Source organism: Labrus mixtus, chromosome 14 (genome assembly GCF_963584025.1).
Source record: "Labrus mixtus chromosome 14, fLabMix1.1, whole genome shotgun sequence".
In the NCBI taxonomy this organism is placed as follows: Eukaryota; Metazoa; Chordata; class Actinopteri; order Labriformes; family Labridae; genus Labrus; species Labrus mixtus.
Window position 1 is genome coordinate 29,373,182 of NC_083625.1, and position 18,653 is coordinate 29,391,834.

General features: G+C 36.5%; 1 protein-coding gene across 2 annotated transcripts in view; it reads right to left on the reverse strand.

Annotated features, from left to right (window-relative positions):
- Positions 1–1,957: 1,957 nt before the first annotated feature.
- alcama (activated leukocyte cell adhesion molecule a) overlaps positions 1,958–18,653 on the reverse strand; it is a 38,554-nt gene continuing 21,858 nt past the window's right edge. The window contains exons 3-16 of one of the 2 annotated variants that reach the window (XM_061056103.1): positions 18,389–18,608; positions 16,274–16,338; positions 14,184–14,271; positions 12,054–12,221; positions 11,387–11,511; positions 10,544–10,676; positions 9,546–9,658; positions 8,704–8,827; positions 8,050–8,171; positions 7,055–7,184; positions 5,125–5,151; positions 4,632–4,746; positions 4,199–4,309; positions 1,958–3,517 (exon numbers count right to left, since the gene is read on the reverse strand). In XM_061056103.1, coding sequence (XP_060912086.1) covers positions 4,225–4,309; positions 4,632–4,746; positions 5,125–5,151; positions 7,055–7,184; positions 8,050–8,171; positions 8,704–8,827; positions 9,546–9,658; positions 10,544–10,676; positions 11,387–11,511; positions 12,054–12,221; positions 14,184–14,271; positions 16,274–16,338; positions 18,389–18,608 — 1,515 coding nt within the window. In that variant the 3' untranslated portion in view covers positions 1,958–3,517; positions 4,199–4,224. Of the gene's footprint in view, positions 3,518–4,198; positions 4,310–4,631; positions 4,747–5,124; positions 5,152–7,054; positions 7,185–8,049; positions 8,172–8,703; positions 8,828–9,545; positions 9,659–10,543; positions 10,677–11,386; positions 11,512–12,053; positions 12,225–14,183; positions 14,272–16,273; positions 16,339–18,388; positions 18,609–18,653 lie in introns of both variants that reach the window. The other variant, XM_061056102.1, reaches the window with a different exon arrangement.

The following is an 18,653-nucleotide window of genomic DNA, read 5'->3' on the forward strand; positions in this document are numbered from 1 at the left end:
ACTAAAATAATCACTTTATATTGCACTAACTAACTTTAGCATAACCTGAAGATACAGGCAACAAATTCATTTGCCAAGTGCCTTAATGTAATGAGGTATGTTTCACTTTTATTTTGATGGTTACATTGTACTTCTGGTTTCCCCTCTTCATTCATTTCAGTCACCTAAAGGGAAAGGGACAAATTCAAATGGAAGTAACACTGTCAGGAAAACGTTATAAGTTTCTAATGGAAGAAAGAAAAATGCTTTTATTATTGTCTGTGTTTTTTTGCAGTTGTAAGAAAGCTAAATTACAACACAGACTCAAAGATAAAAAATACTTACCGGTAGTTGAATACATTTATATATTTATTAGTTGGTTAAGATTCATTTAATAGTTTAGTGTTTGTGTTCATTTGTTCATTTTAATCAGATTGTTAACAAGTACAGTGAATGTTGGTGCAGTCTAAACATTGGTGGTTGTAGGCTACATATGGCTCCATTACTACACTCATATGAGGAAACATATTTTAATGTATGATGAACAGAAGGAATGCTAAAAACATATTTAAAGAAATATGTAGGCTATAGGTGAGTTCAAGTGTGTTATGGGATTTATGTTTTGTCAGTTAGCTTTAATTTACACATGAGCCTTTATCTTGAAGATTGGACAGTGCAGACTTGTCATTTGATTGAAACTGGATTTTGGTAGGTTTAAATATTCATGAGTATTGCAAATCAGTGTATTTTTGATATATATATAGGCCTTGTGTGTAAGTGAAAAGATGTTATAAAGATTTATGTAACTTATTTATTTTAAACATTTATTTGTGTTTCCAGGGAGAAACGTGTTATTACCCTTAAACATTGAGCAGGATGTAAGAGACAAGGCCCAACTGAATGTGAGGACTTAACCTCCCTGATGTTTTAACAGCTTCATCTCCTTAATCAATCCTAGTTGTTAAAACCTTCTGATGGCATTTTTGACAAACCTTGTTTCATTGTAAAGTTAAGTATTTAAAATGTTTGGGCATCAAATTTGTTTTACCATAGAGCTAATCGTAAAGTAAAGATGTTATTTTCAACATTTTTAAAATTGTCTCACTCTCTCCCACTTGTACAATCTAAGCTAATTAATACAATAAAAGTAAGTTAAGGGTTTTTTGTAGTAAATGAGCACAGACTGCATGGAGATTCCTGTTTAAGTAATTACTGTTCAGCAAATGTGAAAATATAAAATCTATTATTAGCTGAAGTTATAGTCATTTTCGAGACATGACATAAACTGAATAGGGGAAAATGTGATTCAGAAATTAAGATTGCAAAATAAAGTTAAATGCACGTGTTGAAAGTTCTGCAGTTACTTTAACTTTTCAAAGGGTCACATGATAAATAACAAATCCTTAAGTTTTCTTCTTAATACATTTTTCAAAATGATTTGTTTTCCCAAAGCCTTCATATATTTGTATCATAATAAAAACATTGATATTGTTCAGATTCGATTTCAAATACATGTAATGTGTAATCCTTTTGTCTTTGCTTAATATAATTATTATTTATGTTTGTTTGGTAGGGACAAACACAACAGAGAAAACAGCAATCCAATGCACGTATCATAGTGTTCTCGTCCCTAAAAGGTCTTTTGTGTAATAAATGTTTAAACTGCTACCTGAAGTATTAATATAGCTTCATTTTTGGGTTGCATCGTTCTGTTGTCTTCCTCAGCCACCGTAGCATCGTGTGTCTGTGGGCGTGTTTTGTAAGGGTCTTGCCCGGTCTGCAAGGCTGCAGTTGGACCCTACTGGGTTGGGGGGTGCTAGACTCGGTGCAGGCCTCTCTTTCATGTGATCAATGTGCAAAACAAATGTGACTCACTCCTTAGTGTAAACATCAGAACTGAACAGAAAACTAAAAACTACAACTATGTGAAGATAGACAGATGTTTTTCTTGGGACAATAAACAAAAAAAACACAAACATTTTTGTTTTATTGACACTTTATTGACAACAATCAAAAACAGAAAACAAAGTCTGTCTGTATTTACAACTAAAGCCTTTTTCTTCTTTGGTTTCACTGTTTACCTGATTACTTGAAAGCAACAAACGTCATGATAGAACAGTTTCATAACATTTTGCAACCATTTGTGAAAAAGCTTCATTGGTAAATTTGACAGTTTAAAAAACAAGAGATCTGAAAAAAACATTCCTTTCCTAATGACATTATTAGATAAATACTCAAAGCTTTACTATTGGTAATGGGTTTCATCCAGTGAAAGAACAAAGGTAAATGAGAATGAGGTGACATGTTGATGCTTCTGTCAAAATAGATAGAAAAACTACATAAATCATAAATATGTATATGTTTTCTGCAAAATATCATATTTCAAAATGAACCATTGCTTAGCTAACTATGAACTGAACTACTGTTATCAATACTCTAACTGTCTTTTCAAGTCCTTCTCTTTGCTGGCCCATTGGGTCATGTAAATGTAAATCCAGAGAACAAGCAGCTTTACTAGTCTCTACATTTCAACTACTGTCTTCAGTTTGGGTCATCCTTCACAAGCTAAGAGTCCTGTTCTGATAATGAAACCAATGAACACAAAGAAGTTCAAACATTCAGTACCTAAAAAATGTGCATGCTGCAGTATCACCATCCAGGTAAATACATAAGAAATGTACACAATGAAGCATAAAAAGATAACATTAAAGATAAAATCAACTTTCTCCAAAACCCTGATCCCAGCCTTGAAGGGTTGGTAAAAGAACAGAGAAACAGTGAGGTAAAGACATTAACATGACATGTAGTGTATCAAACTAAAACATGAATTTATAAGACATTAAGAACACAATGCTGTTGGATTTCTAACTTGTTGCTCTTTTCCAATTGCTTTTTCTTTCTCTTTTAAATCTTCAATTAGATGAAAAATAAAGTAAAAGAATCACATTTGAGACTAAAATAAAGTCTTTCACCAAAATTTCTTCTGTATCATGTTGCTCCATGTGTCAAACACAGTTTGTTATTAGGGTAGGCACAGTGACAGAGTGTCAGGCGGTTATGATATGTCGAGGTCATTGTGGTAACAGTTTCGGTCAGGGTGATACAGCAGTGAAGTGTCTATTTCTCTGAGCACAGCCACATAAAGGCACACAGCGCACAAGTACAAAGTCAAAATGTTGGCATGCTCAGCCAGGACAGACACATAATGTTTATTCAGGCCTTAACTCAGGCATTCTAGAACAAACCAAAGAAATACAAAAAAAAATACTGTAACTAGTCAGAGCTCCAACCAAAAAATCTAACAGAATGTCTCCAACAACATAACAAGGAGTATTGACTAGAAACACAAATAAAAAAGAAGAAAGAAAGAATGACACAGTGACGTGGCGGCCTCAGTGTGGACTTCAAACAGTAAGGGGGGACAGCAGGCTGGTGACAGGACTTGGTTCTTGGTATCTGGAAACTTATTGAGTGCATCAGCGGCCAACAGGAAGTCTGTGTGTTTAATGATGACAGTTGGTTTTCCACCTGCTTCTTCCTATGATGATGACAACATGTGATGCATTATCATCGTTTTTCAAATTAATCTTTAAAAGCTATTCCAGATTCTGAGAGCTCATACAGTTGACTGTCAGTCCTATCATACATGATATCACTGTACTTACTAAAGTAAGCATTGAGATTTAAACATATGGTGACATCACTACAGGACTAGTAGAGCCAGATCCAAAATAAAATCAACCTTCATGACCTCACATCTAATACATAAGCTGCTAATCATCTAATACACAATTACATCCAGTATGAAGAGATATTTTGTTCTGGGCCTGAGTGGATAGCGCTGTGCTTTGTTGTGTAAAGGGATACTGTATAGATATTATTATGCATACTGGTTTACAGAAATGATGCATCTTGATCGATGATTAAGACTCTATAAGTGGAAACAGGTGGACAGCTTTATCAATTTCACAAAAACACGCACATGGATTTGTGTCATTGTATGTCCACTTTCCTTTGGTCATTATGTTGTGTTTTTTTCTTTAAATATTTTCTCTATAGAGAAAATATCTCAGTGCTGGGAATGGCATATCAAAGGTCTGGAGTCTAAGCGATGAGATTGACAGAACTTTTGTATGTTTGTAAAAATATGTTTAAATAGTACTGTTTGAGATTTGCACATGAAATAACAAGTTATTGGATAAGAGTCACATATGCATACCTCTTTTATCCCATGTAGCACAGTCTTCAAACTGTCTGATTGTTATCCTCTAGTTTCTTGCTCTCCTCAGGTGTTCCTGTCTCCTTTTCACCAGTTTTCCAGCTTCCTTGTCTGTAGGTCATACAGAAGTAATCCAGAGAACTGTTAGTTACATTTATAATTCTGTCTTTGTAATGACTTATTACAGTACTTATTTAACTCCAGTTATCACTTAAGTTTCATCTTTTGACAGAGACTGTGGATCATACCTAACACTCACTCAGGAGTATTTATTCTCATTTCTTTAGAGACTTCCTCACAGGGACCTGAGCCCCCGAGACCCGTACACTTTGGGCCCACAGGAAAATCTTTTTGGACCTATGGAGCCTCCTGATGTCAAGTAGATGTAGCATTGCCACCATGACTTCTGCAGGTACTTAAATGAATACTTCACCTTGAATTTTTCATGTAGAGCCAGTAGATGAGTCCCACCACAAGAGCAGCTATGAGAAGTCCGCCCATGACGCCTCCTATGAGCTTTGCTTGGTCCCCTGAATCCTCCTTAGGGTCTGCAAATGGACAGCAACCCTCATATAGAAGCTTTCATATAGAGCAACATGACCAGAACCTGGTCCTTTGTAAATCACTATCTTCTCAATCTGATTTATACTCAATCAATGGAGGTTTATAATCTATCTAAGGGAGAAAAGAGGGTAAGCCTGGTTTGTTGAGCCTAAAGTCTGTGGCTCAGTTTAAATATATCATCATATTAATAAAGAGAAAGCAATTTGGTTGGTGCATAAATTACTCATTGTCAATCTTTGCTAAATTTACCATACCTGGTTTTCCCTTAAAACTGGTTTGATATTTTTAAAGAAATATTCCTCAAAATGTACTTTAAACAGAAAAGAAAAGAAAGATATAAGCAAAAAAAATAAAAATCTTACCTTGTTGCTGTTTTCTCTCTGGAACAACTGAAAGAAAATATAAAATATATATAAAAAGTGAAATCCAAACAAAAATATGAATACTGTTTGTAAAAGTGATTAAAAGCCCGGGACAGGTAAACACCAACACATTGTCAAAGCAGCAGTTTACTCTGCTGTCAGAGGACATATTTAGCACCTCCCAAAAACAAACCACAGAAAATCTATGGAGATACTAAAGAAAAGACAATCAATCAATCAATCAACTTTTATTTGTATAGCGTCAACTCATAACAAGTGTTATCTCGAGACACTTTACAAGAAGCAGGTAAAATACCTTACTTATTGTTATGTTACAAAAAGCAGGTAAAAGACCTTACTCATTGTTATGTTACAAAAAGCAGGTAAAAGACCTTACTCATTGTTATGTTACAAAAAGCAGGTAAAAGACCTTACTCATTGTTATGTTACAAAAAGCAGGTAAAAGACCTTACTCATTGTTATGTTACAAAAAGCAGGTAAAAGACCTTACTCATTGTTATGTTACAAAAAGCAGGTAAAAGACCTTACTCATTGTTATGTTACAAAAAGCAGGTAAAAGACCTTACTCATTGTTATGTTACAAAAAGCAGGTAAAAGACCTTACTCATTGTTATGTTACAAAAAGCAGGTAAAAGACCTTACTCATTGTTATGTTACAAAAAGCAGGTAAAAGACCTTACTCATTGTTATGTTACAAAGATCCGGCCTATCCATCATGAGCACTTTAGCAAAGCAGCAAAAGTTACAGTGGTAAGAAAAAACTGCCTTATTAAAAGGCAGAAATCTTCGGCCGGATCCCCGGCTCATGACGATACAGTCTTCACAGGCCTAGACTGCACTGGGCTTGGAAAGGGATAGGGGGAGAGATGGGATAAGATGCAGGAAGAGGGATAGAGAGCAAGGGGGTGGGGGGAGGACAAAAGAACAGAGGATAAGAAGAGACTGACACAAACATTGAATAGCAACAGCAAAGGCACAGCATGCATTCAAACAATAGGGCTCTACAAGAGAACAAAGAAAAGACAGTTTGATAACAACCAGTTTTAAAAGAGAGGTCCAGGACACAGCTTACACATTGGTCATACAGGGACCGGATGGCTCTTAAGCAATGGCCCCGGGACCCCATATTCCCATAAATCTTGGATTTATCAGGTCTGTCCAGCAGCCTAACCCATCATCTGATCCAACTCAGCACCAGGTGGTGATCAGTTGACAGCTCAGCTCCTCTCTTCACTCAAGTGTATAAAACATATGAAACAACTACAAAGTCCATCATCGAACTTCGGCCTATAGGGTGTTCTGGTACCAAGAACACTTATGATCTTCCCTATGTTTGTTACAGCCAATCCATGACTAGCACAGAAGCCAAACAACAAAGCTTAGAAGTCTCCCAGTAGAACTATAGAGTCCCAAGGCAGAACCCCTTCCAGGACTCTACCTAGAGACTCCAAGAAGGTTGTGTATTTTGAACTGATGTTGGGTGCATATGAAGACACAACAGTCAGAGCCTTCCTCTATAGCCTTCCTCATCACGATATGAAGCGCAGGAACACAGGTAAGAGGAAGGTCAACAAGTTCATTGGCTAAAAAGAGATTCAAGTGAATTCTCTGTCATTCCATGTATTAGGAAACATTTGAAGCCATTCGAGAAGTATGGCTAATAAAGAGGGTTAATCTGAAATTGTATTAAATAATGAGTCTCTCTCTGGTTTTTAACTAGCACTGCCTTTTAAGCCCAGTAGGTCTAATACATTAGCTCAAAACACAAAAGGAATTATCACAGCCAAGCAAGTGAAAAGTTAGATTTCTCTGTTCTATGTATTTAATTCTCCACTGGATGTAAGAATCATTGCTTTCTTATTCATCAAAATAAAGCCAGCAGACCAAGATGCTGATAGGCACAGTTTACCTGAGGTAACATTGATGGCACTGAAGTCCTCCCCCAGCTTGTTAGAGACACTGCAGATGACAGTCAGGTTCACATTTGGGACCACAGTTATTTTATGGGTTGCCTTGCCATTGATGTAAGAGCTCTCCTCCTTGACAAAGGACAAAAAGCACACAAGAAATAAGGGCTTTTAATAAAAAGGGGGGGGGGGGTGTACACACACATTATGGAATGTGTAAACAGAAAAATACAGTTTTTATCGGGTGATTCACCAAATAATTTGGTAATCCGTGTAATTCAGTTTACTTTAATCCCAGAAAAATGGATTGAATCTGCCTGACCACAAACAGACTTTTAAGGATTACCAAATCTGGAATACCTAGTATCTGGATAAAAGCAGGATTGGATTACCTGACCCTGCTTACTTTTCTTCTTTTGAACAACATGATTTCAAGATTAATTATTTTTTGTCCTCTTTTTCTTTATTTACTTTTGAACAACTGGACCTGGGAGATAAACTTTTCAGAGAATATTTACCAGATGGACATTTAAAAGATGCAGATTTAAAACAATTTACTATTTAGCTTTTTTTAAATATTGGCCCAAAAAGTAAAAAGCATACATTCCATATGATGTATTAATAAAAACAGAAACTTTCCTAATTAAACTGCTTCAGTACTAAATGACTGCTGGAACATTTCTGCACTATGTTTGTCTGTGACACTTACTTTCTGTTATATTATCTTACAAAAGAGCAGGAAAAAGACCTTACTCATTGTTCTTTTATCTGTCAAAAGATCAGATAAAAGACCTTACTCATTGTTCTTTTATCTGTCAAAAGATCAGATAAAAGACCTTACTCATTGTTCTTTTATCTGTCAAAAGATCAGATAAAAGACCTTACTCATTGTTATATTATTTACAAAGACCCAACATTAATCTATCATGAGCACTAAGCAACATTAACAGTGCTCAAAGTACATACAGGCACTCACACACTAATGCTTGACACTTACGTTTGTGTTGTTGACGTTCCACTGAAAAGTGGGTCTTGGTACTCCCTCAGCCTCACAGGTCAGGACTATGTACTTGGCATCATCAGCACGGTGTTTGGTTAGGCTGGTGATCACAGGCTTTCCTGATCAGAATTAGAATCAGCTTTGTTGGACAATAGTGTGAACAGAGAAAGAAAACTCATATCCATGATGTAAACACATTCATTTGCTGCAGACATTGCTCAGACACACACAAAATTCACTGAACGTTACCTCAAGCACACTCTGGGCAAACTGACGGAAGCAGGAGGCTCTAATGAATTAAAACTTACCAAGTCAGTGTACAGACTGCAACTGTCTCTCAAAAACAATCCAAGGCCCACTGTAGGATTTGTATACATTTCAAATGCCTTTTTTACATTTTAAATGTATATTTAAAAACACCCTACATGCTGCAAAAGACTCAGGTCTTCATCAGGACCCTGATTTTCATTCATTCTTCCATGCTACCTCATTACTAGATGAATTATGCATAGCAAACCAAAGTACCCAAAGAGCAACTTGATATGATTACTACAAAGACCCTGCAGCACTTCCACTCCTGACTGGCAAAGTCAGCATTTAGCTATTGTCAGCAACAAAGGTTTTGAAAACAACACACACATACGTACTCACCTTCTACCACCAGTTCAAAGCTCTGACGATGTGAGAGACTGCTCATGGAAACCTCACATACATAGATTCCTCCATCAGCATAGGTCAACTTGTTAAACTCTGGCTCTTTTGAAGGCTTTCCATTCTGAAAAAAAAATCACTTAATCATTCTGTGTCTTCCAAAGAAAAGTGTTCCTCAAATTACATTTGAAATATAACAATATTCATAAAAGCCAGATGTCATTTTTACACCATAAACTAAAATAAACATGGAGCCCAACAATTACAGTGCCATATTGGAAGGGCTGTCTCAACCTACTGTAACTATCAGTCAACAGGCAACAGACTGGACCTTCAGCTACAATGTCATATCAGTCACGCCCTAAACTATGTCATCAAATCAGATCAGTTATAAAAACAGAAATCCTGATTAGGACATGAACTATTCAGACCAAATGTGTTTTATGTACCAGGCTGTGATGGGCTGTTAATGTGACTTTCAAGTGGACACTTGAGGAACTGCAGTTTGTTGCATTTCTGCATTGGCTTAATTTTTCACTGTTTCCCGTTACACTCACTTCCAACGTACAGGGTCACAATGATTACAGAGCACTGTTACCTACTCTATATTATTAAACAGATACATATTTACAGTATATACCGTTGTTGCTGCTTTGACAACAACACACTGTATCATCAGGGTCAATATACTATTCAAAGCATGTTAGAGCTCAATTAAATTTTTTTGCTATCAGGTGTCTAAAGAGAAAATAATAGGTAGACAAACGTCCTTCTCTTTCAATATCTTTCTAGTATTCAGTGCCCAATCTCTCTGAAGAAAAACTCAAAGCTATCACCATTACCTTTGTCCATGACACTTTGGTATCACCCGAGGAAATCTTTTCCACCTTCACAGACAAGGTGTCTCCTACTGTCTTCACAATGTTTCCAGTTGGACTTAGACTCAGGTCCAGGTCTGACAAACCAAGGCAGAAAAAGCTATGTTAGGTACACATCCAATAGATACATCTTAGTTATTTTTGATTTATTGATACGTTATTTTTAATATGCATATACAGTGTCATTCTACCATAAAATAAATCTGAACTGAAACACATCCTTTAAATCATTCTGGCTGTGATTTCAGTGTGTGTGAGTCTAGAACATTTGTTTTTGGTGCAAGTCATTATCTAGTTTTGAAGGAAGGGCTCGATATTGATCATCACAAAAAAGCTACTGCTTTTCTTTGTTTTAATTTGATGATGATGACAGGACACCTTTCAAGTGACAGCTACTTTTGTAACATAACAATGAGTAAGGTCTTTTACCTGCTCTTTTGTAATATTAAATAAAGAGTAAGGCCGTTAAACTGCTTTTTGTAAAGTGTCTTGAGATAACATTTGTTGTTATTTATACAAATGATTGATTGATTGATTGATTGATTGATTGATTGATTGATCTTAGAAACCAACACCTAGGAACAAGGGAGTAATGACTCACAGGGATACTGATGGATGGTAGTAAAGAAGCACAGTTTAGGGGTCATATGAGCTCCTCACCCACCCACACTTTTTGTCACTTTTGCACTTTCCATGTCAGAAATAGTTCCCCTCCTCCCTTTCTGGCAGGCAGGGATCTCAAAGGTCAGATTCAGTTAGCATTACTTTGCTCCCATGAGTTTATTTACAGCAAATGAAATAGGCTTGTGAATACAAGCACCTTGTTATGTATAAGAAGTTCAGACATCATAGTACAGTGTGGGGGATTATGGGGAGGTTCTAGAGGTTGTGGTCTTTGACACAGCAGGATTGCCCTGCTTGTTTTGGAGCAGCTTTAAAAATGTCTTGACGTGGGAACTCACAGCTCACAGAAATACTTTGGGTGGCTTCCAATATCTCGTTGTCAGCCAGGGAGCATTTGTATTCTCCTGCAGCCTCTCTTCTGACAGCAATCAAAGAATAGGTGTCGGAATTTTCCACCAGCGCTTTTTGGCCCTGTTGACAAGAGAAGAGATCATGTCTTGCAAAATGTAAAGATTTTAAATAGAACTAAAAACCACATTAAGTTGAAAATGGAACAAGCTAAGTACAACTAAAGTCACCCATTTGATGACTGATTGGTTGAAACGTCCATAAACACCTTTCAAAATCAGATATCAACTGAGTTGTCCATGAACGTGAACTTCTGTCCATCCAGGTTGTGATGTCAATCTTCTTGTATATTTCTTATCTGAAATGTTGCTAATGGAGCTTCTATTAAAGACAAGAACTGATTTAGTCTTAAAGTGAAGATTTTTCAATTTGACTGCTCCTTCTAACATTTAACATCTGGCCAAACAGGTTTTTTTTACTTTGTCCACGAATTACTTTAATATCATCTTTTTAGCCAAAGTTAAAAATAATACCCTCCAGGATTTACGGCGGTATCACGTTTACCAGAATGTTGGTGGTGTGAGGTCAGAGTTGGTTTGACCTTTGAACACCAGAATCAGATCAGTACATTATTTAGTCCAAGCAGAAATGTTCCAAATGTAAAGCTTTTGAAGCATTCCTCAGTTGTTCAGAAGAACAGGATCAACATACATTATTTACAAATGGATAGACAACCTCCAATAACAGCCAGTGCCAACCCAAAAATATAAAGTTAGATTCACATTTGTGTTAGTAATAAAAGGCTCCTGAGATGCTTGAGGTTTCTGACCGACCTTTAAGTAGAAGAAGAAGGACTTGGGTGGAGGGTTGCCGTCAGCATGACACTTCAGCGTCACATTGTCTCCTTCCACTATGGGCCCCTTGGACATTATTTGAAGGCTAACCTTCTCTGATGGATCTGCAAAGTTCAGAAGGCATTTAAAGCTTCACAGAAACCTTCCGTTAAAATACCCACACCATCAATACAACCATCAAACAGCACAGAAACACAACAATCAAATCTTCCATTACATCATAAAAGGTTCTCACACACTCTATCTCTCTCTGTCTCAAGTGTTTTCCTGTGTGAATGTTTAGCTGTTTTTTGAGCTTGCAGGTCAATGCATTATTGTATAAATGTACTGTATATGTGAAAGAGTCAATAATGAAAACACAATCAGAACTACATGTTGAACGTCTTAAACATGTAGTTCTGATGGTGGTTTGATCCATTGGAATATCTAATAATGATTTCTGTTATTTTCAGGCACAGTCAGATTGACTTCACTTAATAGTTGTACATGACAAATGGACTGCACTTGTATACCACCATTGTAGTCCACTCAAAGCACATAGCACTATATTTCACACATACAGTACATACATACAATAATGCATTGGCCTGCAAGGTATGAGTACACTAATAACAAATGCTAATGGAAGGGATTGTATTTTACTCACAGTGAATGGGGAAGGGCTCCAATACAGCTTCCTGATTGGTCAGTTTGTGTGTGGACACGCAGACAAAGACTGCACCAATATCTTCCTTGGTGGCTGCATACTGGAGGGTGGAGGAGGTGGTGGACAGGCCTGTGGCTGGATCAAGCTTAATGCTGGGGTTGATCACAACTGCTTCAAAGGAAGGGATGAGACACACACACACACACACACACACACACACACACACACACACACACACACACACACACACACACACACACACACACACACACACACACACAGTATATTATGTACTGCATGTATAGCATTACACCTCAGGCTGGTTGTAAAAGGTTTGAGGTATCTTTACTGTCAAGTACTCTGACAGTAGCAGTCTGCAGAGGTTGGATTAAACAAATGAATCCAAAGGCTGCTCTCAGTGTGCATCATTGTATTCATTATATATATATATATGTATATATATAATATGTACATGTTTGTACATAATTGTATACAATTTTGGATAAATGAACACATTTTTTGCTTCATTTATTACCATTGTGGATCTGTTTAAACATTTGTTGATGAGATTTACAGTATTCATAAACATTTGTGTGTGTCTGTGTACACATCGACACACACTAGTGTAAATGTGTCTGTGTAGATTTACGGTTGTGTACATGTCTGCTTAGATGCAGCAGAGATACTCTCAAAAGAAATGTCTGCTGTGTCACAGTGCTACAAAATAAGAATCTGATTTTGGACTATGATAAAACAGTCTCAGGGTGTTTCTCAATAACAAAAAGGGAATGAAAATTGTATTGAGATTAAGTTTGATAGATGTGAGAAGTAATGCAAAACTGTCAAAACAAATTGAAATTGTTTTCATTTATAAGGCAGTATATATCTCCAAATGCATGCCATGATTTTTCTTCATTTATCAAACTGTTAAACTGTTAGGTCATAAGGTCATATTAAAAATATGCACTGAAAGTAATGGATCAGTCAGAGGGCACCATTGCCTCATTCGAAAGAAACAAAATGTGACAACTTCCTCTCCTTCCCCCTCCTCTCTAGTGATGACACTGAACACTGAATCATCAGTATCAGACCTACACCAGTCTACACCGTCACACGGAGCTGCTTATCAACCGGGTAAGTAAACCCAGTTTTCAAGAGCACGTTCACATAAAAGGGGCGGGGTTAGCTTCACATAACCACATGACAACTCTGAACAATCTTTATCAATGAAGAATGTGAAGAAGTTAAAGATTAAAGTTACAAAGCTGCACAGGAAGAATAATTAAAGGATGAAGGATGACATCAGTTAAAAAATAATTCTTAACTAACTAACTATAAAATTAAGGACTATATGTAAAAACATACGGGACACATGAAGTGTGTATTGCTCTCTCAATCAGCTCCGAGAGCTCCACGATCCAGAGATCTGATTGGTCAGTGGGCGGAGATTTTCACAGGGTGATCTCTTATCTCAAACAAAAGAAACTATAGAGCACCAAAACATAGAACTACATTTGGTCAGCCATCCTTCTAAGTGAGAGGACGCACCTGTGGAACACATTGCCGTCTGAAATGAATAAACTGACAGAGTTTAAGGTTTTAAAGACACAAGTAAAACAGTGACTGAAACTGTGAGAGCACTCTCTCTTGCTTCTCACTGAGGTTGCTTTCCTGACAGAATCCACAGCAAGTCTGTGAGCATTGACTTTGCTTCTGCTTTTAATTATAATTTTTCCCTTTTTCCTTATTTTAGTCTCTACTTTGTATTGCGTTACAATGTCTGTATTTGTATAGTATCACTATTTCAGTATTTCTTTAAGCCTAATGATTCTGTTTTAATCATAAAAGCCAGCGACATGGGTTGCTTATTAGCCATGGCTATAAACCTGTATACATGGAATTTACTTTTCATTTTATATGTAAGGCTATGTTCATTGCATGCGTCTCTGTTAAATAAACAAATAAAACTAAATTGTATTTTGATGTATTTCAAATTGTGTTGCTATAATATGATCTCCATCATTTTTGCTCTCCTTTAATCATAACACTCACTGTCTCCTCCTGTGATCTGTGGACAGTGCAGTGTATGTTAAATACTTTCAGGGTGTGTCATCAGATGTGATAAATTACCTTTCCCATCAGCTACCAAGGGCTTTCCATTCCTCGTCCATGTGATTGTAGCAGCAGGGTTCGCCTCTGCTGCAACACATGTTCCCAACTAAAAGAAACAGAAAAATGGAAGTTTGTGTGGCAGCAATAAATGTGTTTCTGTCCTCAAAATGAGTGAAGTAGTTTGTGTATGCCTCAGACAAAGATTGTGTTATTATTCTCTATTCTCAAACCAATTACAATATGAATCTTATAGTAGTAGTACATTTACAGGAGATTGATGGATGTAGGCCAGAAATGAAAAGCAACTGTTTCACTCAGGAATAAACAGACTTCTGTGCTCATGCTGTCTCCCTCCATCATTGCTACATCTTATAACACTGAAGGTCAGTCACAGGAGTAGATACATTCTGTGTTAACCAGATAAGGAGTGCGTCATGAGAGCATTCCTTTCCCACAGCACTGACTTTTACTTCCTGTACTGTGCCTTTCAGTGAACGTGTTTAAGACTTAAATCAGGGAATACAAAAGTCTTTAAGAAAGTAGAACTCTGATTTTTTTTTCCTCCAAAAAATTCCCTCTCCAAAATGTTCTCAAAATCTACCCTGATTTAAATCCAGAATACTCAAAAAGAAAAATAAACATTTAATGTCTTGACATAAATTCTAGACATGCAACATATTAATTTAATTCAGTTCAACACATTATTGGCATTTGGAATCTGATGTTGAGTGGTTTACAATAGAAGTGTAAAGATTAAAGAATGTAATGACATAGTTGAATGAAATACAGTACAATAAAAAGCATATATGCATCAAGATCAGAAAAACAATAAAACAAGTGCAAATTGCTCTGACAAAATACAGCCATCTGGGTCACACACTAGGCTTTTTTGTTTTGTTTCTGATGGCTCAATCTGCTGTCAGCCTCTGATCTCATTATCCTAGTTTCTCATTAGGTTAAAATGCCATGAGCAAGAACCTGTGTCCTTTAAGGGTGCAGCAGGGTTTAAAGTCTTTAGCATAGAAAAGGAATTGCCTTGTTTTGCCTATTTGGACACACTGACAATGCTTTTGGGTGATAATATGACTGCTCCGGGCTGCTGGGCTTTGTGATGTCAAAAGGTCAAAGGTTAGACCGCCATGGAGTAGTCTTGGGATGCTCAACTCCTGACAGGCCAGGGCCTAGCCAGCGGTAGGTACATGAAATGTGGTCTATCATTAAGAAGTCAAAAACCACATACTGATGGTGAACTGCACTCGTCACTCTTCAGTATTAACTCTTTGTTCATTAAATGTATAATGTATGTTAGAACAATGGAATTTACTGTTTTTCCACTTGGTTTTTGCTGTGTTTCTGCCACCACAATGCCTGTGCAACTGCTGTGACGTTATCGTGATGTCTACTCCAAATTGGTCTATATTGGAGACAGCAACTTTTCCTGTGCTCACTTCATGAAGTCAACTCTAATTTATTGTGAGCGTTTACATTTCATGGTGATGGTTGATAGCAAGGTGCAGAGTTGATTAAGACTTAAATACATCCAACATGGCTGCTCGATTAGTCCAGAGTTCACCATCTGCTTTTAGATCATTTGATGTGTGCAGAGGACATATTGTGTGACAGCACGCTTTCACATGTGCATGTCCAAACCCGTTATGTTTAACACCATATCCCAACAGCATGGGAGCTGGATATCGCGTTACATCACGCATGATTCAGTTTCCTCTCTAACATATAGTGATTTTGTATTGTATGTGGACAAACAGAGGTGTGGTTCTTTGTATTGACTCAAATCACAACAGTCAAAGGCTCATCCATTAGTTATTATAAGGTATAAGGTAAAGCACAATATTTCAACACAGATATGGATTTTATTGATGCACCACAATCTCCACTTTTTGAAAGTGGCTGACAAGCTTTGTTGAGTTATCAAAGTGTGCCAGTGCCTTGTAGAGCCTACGTCGTCCTCGTACCTCATCCATGTCACACAGCGTCAGGGTAAAAACGACTAACTCGCTGGCTGTAACTATACTTAAATATTGAACAATTAAATTTAGCTGATTTTGTAGCTGGCGCTAGCTCTCATTGCATGCTGTTTTGATTCTTACCATCACAGGTTTGTCCTTCTCCAGTACCTCAGGCTTGTCCATAATCTGCACTGAAGATGGATTCTCTTTAAACACACAAGGAGAGATTAAGGTTGTAGAGATTAAAGTTGTAGAGATTAAAGTTGTAGAGATTAAAATTGTATAGATTAAGGTTGTATAGATTAAGGTTGTAGAGATTAAGGTTGTAGAGATTAAAGTTGTATAGATTAAGGTTGTAGAGATTAAAATTGTAAAGATTAAGGTTGTATAGATTAAGGTTGTAGAGATTAAAATTGTAGAGATTAAAATTGTATAGATTAAGGTTGTAGAGATTAAAATTGTAGAGATTAAAGTTGTATAGATTAAGGTTGTAGAGATTAAGGCTGTTATAGAGATTAAGGTTGTATAGATTAAGGTTGTAGAGATTAAGGTTGTATAGATTAAGGTTGTATAGATTAAGGTTGTAGAGATTAAGGATGTAGAGATTAAGGTTGTATAGATTAAAGCTGTAGACATTAAGGTTGTATAGATTAAGGATGTATAGATTAAGGTTGTATAGATTAAGGTTGTAGAGATTAAAGTTGTAGAGATTAAGGCTGTAGACATTAAGGTTGTATAGATTAAGGTTGTAGAGATTAAGGTTGTAGAGATTAAGGCTGTAGACATTAAGGTTGTATAGATTAAGGTTGTAGAGATTAAGGTTGTAGAGATTAAGGTTGTATAGATTAAGGTTGTAGAGATTAAGGTTATAAAAATTAAGGTTGTAGAGATTAAGGTTGTAGAGATTAAGGTTGTAGAGATTAAAGGTTGTAGAGATTAAGGCTGTAGACATTAAGGTTGTATAGATTAAGGTTGTAGAGATTAAAGTTGTATAGATTAAGGTTGTAGAGATTAAAGTTGTAAAGATTAAGGTTGTATAGATTAAGGTTGTAGAGATTAAGGTTGTAGAGATTAAAGGTTGTAGAGATTAAGGCTGTAGACATTAAGGTTGTATAGATTAAGGTTGTAGAGATTAAAGTTGTAAAGATTAAGGTTGTAGAGATTAAGGCTGTAGAAATTAAGGTTATAGAGATTAAGGTTGTAGAGATTAAAGTTGTAAAGATTAAGGTTGTAGAGATTAAGGCTGTAGAAATTAAGGTTGTATAGATTAAGGTTGTAGAAATTAAGGTTATAGAGATTAAGGTTGTAGAGATTAAGGTTGTAGAATTTTCATTCTGTCAATCATTCCTAAATGTCACTGAAATGTTTGGGGTACAATAACAACAAACTAGGTTTAAGTTAAATGTTTTACAGACAACATAAATTAAATTAAAGTAAACCTAAAGCTTGACTGCAAACCCATTGCATTGTTTATATTCAAGCTATGGGACATCATTTTTATTTACTTTATTTAACTTTTGTTTAGCTATTTTCTGTCATGCTGGGTTTAGTAATGCCCATTACACATGAGAAGCTTCTAGTGTTACATTCACATTCTCAGTGTTTCTTAGTGTTTGACAGAAAGAAACAAGCAGTGGTGTAGCGTATGGTATATGCAGGTATACGGAGTATACTTCTTTTTCAGTCTCCATAGGGCATACCCACTTCTAAATCCCCTCCAATTCACACCAAATGATTTGATTGACAATATTCAGCAGTGTACTGAGTTTTTTTGGTAGGATGGTGAAGGGATGACTTTTCCTAATCCGTCTCTAATTGGCTTGTACACACTAACAAAATATGCAAGAGTAGTCTTTAATGTCCCTGTTCATAACAGAGGCCGTTTGTGCCGTATGTTGGACGGGTCACTTAAAGAAAAACATTTAGGGGAAAGTATTAGAGTATACCCACTTCTTTAGGCACCACTACACCTCTGGAAACAACATAAATCAATACAATAACAGAGAGTCAGTGCCATTATATACAACCCATCCAAATCTCACCCATGTATATTTAAGTATATGTTTTTAAAAATAAATGTACAGCAAATTTGAATGCCGTCACCAAAGACACTGACGTAATTGTACAGAAATTACACTTTGTTTTGATCAATTTTCAGACAGAGAATATGTACAATTGGGGAATTTTCTGTTTTGGTATTGGAATTTGGACTTTGTGAAAAACATTTGTTAAAGTAAAAGTTTATATTGAGCTTACTGTAAACAACAACCGAGGTGGGGTACTCCATAAGATTGGTGTCTGACACCACCATGCAGGTGAAGGTCTTCTGGTCTTTGAGTGTGGCCTGACTGATCAGCAGGTTGAACTTGTCATCAGTGCTGACCCGCTGAGCATAACTGTCTGTGGCCTGAATTATTGCTTGCTCGCTGCGAACCTGTTTGATCAACAAATCACCGAGAGTGCCGTCATCTTTTTCCTGAAACAAGAAACAGAGGTAACATATTAAAACTTTCATAAACTT